Source organism: Mandrillus leucophaeus, unplaced genomic scaffold, assembly GCF_000951045.1.
Source record: "Mandrillus leucophaeus isolate KB7577 unplaced genomic scaffold, Mleu.le_1.0 Scaffold237, whole genome shotgun sequence".
NCBI classification, from domain to species: Eukaryota; Metazoa; Chordata; class Mammalia; order Primates; family Cercopithecidae; genus Mandrillus; species Mandrillus leucophaeus.
This window is the reverse complement of record NW_012102443.1, coordinates 1,485,288-1,490,833: the sequence shown is the minus strand read 5'-3', so window position 1 is coordinate 1,490,833 and position 5,546 is coordinate 1,485,288. Positions and strand designations below refer to the sequence as shown.

The window sequence follows — 5,546 nt, the reverse complement described above, 5'->3', positions numbered from 1 at the left end:
TTTTTGGAGAGATGAGGTCTTACTATGTTACCCAGGCTGGTCTCGAACTCCTGGCCTCAAAAGATCCTCCTGTCTTGGCTTCCCAAAGTGCTGGGATTACAGAGATTACAGCTGTGAGCCATTGTGCTTAGCCAGCTTTTCTTTTCTTCTTCTTTTTTTTTTAAATCTTGTTTTTTACTGGGGGTTAAAATACCATCTGGATTTTATTTGTGTTTACTTACTCCTTGGATTGTGTCTTTTTTTTTTTTTTTTTTTTTTGAGGTGGAGTTTTGCTCTGTTGCCCAGGCTGGATGAGTTGCAGTGGCATGATCTCAGCTCACTGCAACCTCCGCCTTCCAGGTTCAAGTGATTCTCCTGCCTCAGCCTCCTGAGTATCTGAGATTACAGGCGCACGCCACCATGCGCAGCTAATTTTTGTATTTTAGTAGAGACGGGGTTTCACCATATTGGTCAGGCTGGTCTTGAATTCCTGACCTTGTGATCTGCCTGCCTCAGCCTCTGAAAGTGCTGTGATTACAGGTGTGAGCCTCCGCACCCAGCTGGTTGTGTCTTTTAAAGAGTTTATTGTCCTGTTATATTTTTTTCTTTGTGACACTTCTGTTCATATCCTTTGTTTATTTTTCTATTGGGTGGTTCTTTTCCAGGATCAGCAGGAATGCTTTGCATATTAGCGGTAATGGCTGTAGATGGATGTGTTGTAAATACTTGTTTAAAGTCTACTAAGTCTGTCTTGTAACTTGGTTTATGTTTCATTTATAGCACAGAAGTTGAAATTCATGTGTATTCCTCTAATAATCTTTAAAAACCTTAGTTTTCTCACCAGGCTCAGTGGCTCTTGCCTCTAATCCCAGCACTTTTGGGAGGGCAAGGCAGATGGGTCACCTGAGGTCAGGAGTTTGAGACCAGCCTGGCCAACATGGTGACAACGCATCTCTACTAAAAATACGAAAATTAGCTGGGCATGGTGGCGTGCGCTTCTAATCCCAGTTACATAGGAGTCTGAGGTAGGAGAATCACTTGAACCTGGGAGGCAGAGGTTGCAGTGAGCCGAGATTGTGCCGTTGGACTCCAGCCTGGGTGACAAGAGCAAAACTCCATCTTAAAAAAAAAATCATAGTTTTCTGAAGAAGGAAATTTGAAACAATGTATTTTAGGATGGTTTGGATGTGCCCTCACTAAAGCTTGGGAAGCAGTGATGGGCACAAGCCCTTGGCTGACAAAACACAATTTAGACGCCTGCTGCATGGTCGCCTGGCTTGTGGGAAGGACTTGAGCAGGGTCTGGGGCTCTCTTCGTCTGTGAGTCTACTTTCTAAGTGTTGCACATTCCTCCGGACTCTTGGAGGAGCTCAAGAGTGGTTTGAATGAACACCAGGGTGTTCTTGGGACTGCTCATTCAATGTGTGTCTACTGAGGTCTCCTCTGAGCCAGGCTTGCTGCTTGTGCAGCAGCACCCTGGGGGCCAAGGAGCAGCTTCTGGGCGGTGTGCTGGCTCCAGACGAATGCACTTGTTCCCCCCAAGTCTGCCTCAGTCGTGTGGTGGTTCATGTCACACGTACTCATACTGAGGAAGCGTCTCTGGTCAGACACAGGGCTAAGTGCCTGGACATGACAGATACTTTGACGTGGAAAATTCTGTTTTTTCCTTTGTAGGTAATTGGGGCCCCCATCTTGTTGTTGTGAGAAGTTGTAATATACTCAAGTGGGAGCTTGAATTGAAACGTTGGTGTCCCGGGCTCAAAATCCTCTCATATATTGGCAGTCACAGAGAACTCAAAGCAAAGAGACAGGTATTTTTTTTTAAACATAAAATAAAGCTAAACAGAAAGCCATCTTAATTTTTATAAAAGACACATTAAAAAATGTGAAGACATGCTTACTAATGTAATTATTAAAAATCACTCATTCATGAGTTAACAAACCTTTATGTTGTTCCCCTCGAAAGCATAGACAGTACCGCCTCGGCCTGGCCGTTCCCTGCGAGAAGGGCCACACCCTCGCAGGCCCAGGTGTGCACAGAGCTCAGTGTCATTGCCCAGAAAGTGGGGCAGTTTCCTCCGGAAATGGTCTTCTCTGGGGCAGTGCGGCACTTTTCCCTGGAGGCCTTGCTGACTTCCACAGGCACAGAGGAGAAGCTGGGTGCCCCCAGATCTGAATTTAAAACCCATAGAAACATTTGCACAACGTGCCTAATAGATGACGTTTCTGGAACAAATTTTAACTTATTAAAAATTTTTCTCTGCCCTATAGTTTCTAGTACTAGGTCACTAAAGGTAGACTCATCACAGCTTTCCATTGAGTAGAACATTTTGGACCATTAGACGACATTGTGTTGAGTAGTGTTTACTGAAAAAGTGAGAAAAAGTGAGCTTTCAGTAGTATTTTCTTTTTTACTGTTTTAGTCTGTTTTTGATGTTATTACAAAATATCACAGACTGGGTAATTTGTAAGTATAGACATTTATTTCTCACAGTTCTGGACGCTGTGAAGTCCAAGATCCAGATGCCAGCAGATTTAGTGTCTGGTGAGGGCCAGGTTTCCGCCTCCCAGATAGGGCCTTGCTGCTGCATGTTTTGGAGGGCACCTGGCGGAACGGATGGAAGGGCAAAAGGCTCCAGGCTGGTTCCCTCCAGCCCTTTCCTACTGCACAAGCTCATCCTTGAGAGCAGGGAAGTGTCCACTTCCAATACCACCACCATGGGCGTTAGGTTTCAGCCTGAATTTTGGAGGGAACACATTCAAGCCATAGTTCTGTGTCTGGCTTTTAGTTTGTTTTTAGAAAGTGTATAATGCAGTCAGTTGCAATACAGATGTTGACATCTCTTATTTTTCTGAGCACACTTCCCCTTGTTTTGATTAGATACTAGAAGAGCTCGCCCTGCTTCAGGATCCTCTGCTATAATCTCAGTATTTTCCAAATGGTAATTGTCAGCGCCTGCAGAATAGCTTCTTAATTTGTCAACGAAACTGCTTTAGACCCCTAGAGGAAGAGATAAAAACATAAACGCAGCCATTTTATGTGCGGTAATAGCAAGTTATTTAAAAAAGCGAGTAGAATTATAGGTGGGAACGGAGTCACTGGGTGGAGAGCTTTGGGAAGCGTGTGTCCTCAAGGTGGTTTTGGAAGACAGTGGAGTGCGAAGGCACTGAGCTATCCTCTCTGTGCTGCAGGAGTGGGCCGAACCCAACAGCTTCCACGTCTGCATCACGTCCTACACGCAGTTCTTCCGGGGCTTCACCGCCTTCACACGAGTGCGCTGGAAGTGTCTGGTCATTGATGAGATGCAGCGTGTGAAAGGCATGACCGAGAGGCACTGGGAAGCGGTTTTCACCCTGCAGAGGTCTGTGTGTTCCGTGCTTGTCATTGAGTGTTCTTTGCTGTTGATGTAAAAGGTTCTTTTGAAGAAATCTGCGTAATTGCAGACACAAAAAATGGCCTTTGAGCTAGAGAATTGCTTTTCATCTTCATCCCAGCACGTGGGCCAGAAAGCCCCAGAGCTGGGTCAATGCAGCCCCCCTTTTCAGTCATGTGCACGTTGACATTCACAGTGTCAAATAACTGTCCCTTTTCTCACACATTGTCCGAGAAGACGCTGCTGCATCCAGCCCCGTGGCTGGAGAATTCCAGTGTTGTCTCTTGTCCTGGTTGCAGCCAACAACGCCTGCTTCTGATCGACTCGCCGCTGCACAACACCTTCCTGGAGCTCTGGACCATGGTGCACTTCCTGGTCCCAGGGATCTCCAGACCCTACCTGAGCTCCCCTCTGAGGGCCCCCAGTGAAGAGAGCCAGGATTACTACCATAAGGTGGTCATAAGGTTACACAGGGTAGGTTGGGCTCTGCCATTTCAGCTCAGTGATTAAACGTGTATGCCTCATTGTAAACGTGTTACAGCAGCATTTTTGGAAAGAAAACAGTAAACAGTTTTTTATTTTCAGGTGACACAGCCATTTATTTTGAGGAGAACTAAGAGAGATGTGGAAAAGCAACTGACAAAGAAATACGAGCATGTTTTGAAGTGTCGCCTTTCTAACCGACAAAAAGCCTTATACGAAGACGTTATCCTACAACCCGGGTGAGTGTGGACTCTGGGCATGTGCCCCCTTCGCTGTCCCTGCCTGTGAGGGACAGAGGCCCTTTCTGTGGCCTCAGCAGAAAGCTCCTTTCCGTAAGGATTGGGTGTCTGGAGCTGGAGGCCGAGGTGCCCTCTTGGGGGCAGCAGACTCTGCGGCCTCAGGTGTTTCCAGGCTCATGCTGGCCCTGCTGTACTTCCTGTCTCAGAAGCCCCACTCCTGTGTAGCTGCCCATGTGTAGGATGGTGTCCTGGTGCTGCTCTCTGTGTTGCCCAGAGAATTCTGTGAATTTTAGTTTCCATTCATCTGGGAGAGACGATGATTGAGCAGCTCGCCTTCCCACAGCCAGCCTGGAGGCCCCAGAACTTGGGTCGGCTGTGGCCCACAGGAGGTGGCACGCTGCTGTCTGCGGCGCAGTGAGCGGGGTGTTGCATGGGGTGGAATGCGCCATTCAGCGCACACCATGTGATGGCTGGCTGCTGTGCCTCTGCAGGGACGTGCTGGTGCCGGCAGCTGTGCCCCTGGAGTTGACACAGTGTGGGGCCCCCCTTTGATCCTCTGAGGTCGTCAGATGTGCATGGTTTTGGTCTGTCTGGCTTTCCAGTTTTCTGAGTTTAGATGAAAGAAACACAAAAAACCCTGGAAATCAAGTTTTGGAGGATTTGAAATTTATCTGTGCTTAGTCATCACAACTCAGTCTCTGCTGGGGGTGTGGCCATGAGGCAGTGCTGCAGGGTTACCCCCTACCCTATGCCACCTCAGTGTCCCTCACAGGCCACAGTCAGACACACTGGATCAGCGACCCCGCTCCTCCACCAGCCACGTGCTCATGTGCTCCCCTCCTTGTGGGGAGACGACATGGGGACCCTGGTGAGGTGCTGTGGTGGGAGCAGATGCCAGGCGATCGTGTGAGTGCACTCCATGGCCATGGGCACAGCAGACTGTGGTTTGCGGAGACTAGGGGTGAGCCCATGTTAGCCACACACGCACACCCCCCACCCCCCGTCCTGGGTCTCCCTCTCTGTGCCTCATCCTCTGCTCTGCAGCCGGAGGGCGTGCACTCAGGGGCTTGCCAGCGTTCTGTGCATGTGCACGCGGCGCCTGGGCACCCTTGAGAGGAGGGTGACTGTGAATGCAGCTTAAACCTGGTGAGTGAAGATTTCAGGAGGGAAGGTAAGTGTGCATGATGACTGTGGAATTTCTCAGTCCTTCACAAATGACACAGTACAACCGTCCTTTCTCCAAGAGGAAGGGCAGCGGAGCAGCACCTCACTCCACGCCGTTAGTGGCGAGACTCTCCGGGCATTGTAGAAACTTTGCGTGGACAGAAAACGCTTTGCCACGTTGCTGAAGCTCTGGTGTCAGATTTTTCAGTAGAATACTGAAATCAGCCTGTGCCAGCTTTGGTAACACACTAGTTGTCGTTTGAGTGGAGAGGACTCACAACGTATGCAGGGTTTGGGCGCCAGCGTGT

General features: G+C 48.8%; 1 protein-coding gene across 1 annotated transcript in view; it reads left to right on the top strand.

Moving 5' to 3' along the window:
* LOC105541287 (E1A-binding protein p400) overlaps nt 1-5,546 on the top strand; it is a 144,403-nt gene that overhangs the window by 51,175 nt on the left and 87,682 nt on the right. The window contains exons 15-18 of the mRNA XM_011982233.1: nt 1,653-1,789; nt 3,171-3,340; nt 3,652-3,826; nt 3,938-4,074. Of these exons, the coding sequence (XP_011837623.1) occupies nt 1,653-1,789; nt 3,171-3,340; nt 3,652-3,826; nt 3,938-4,074 (619 nt within the window). The remainder of the gene's footprint in view (nt 1-1,652; nt 1,790-3,170; nt 3,341-3,651; nt 3,827-3,937; nt 4,075-5,546) is intronic.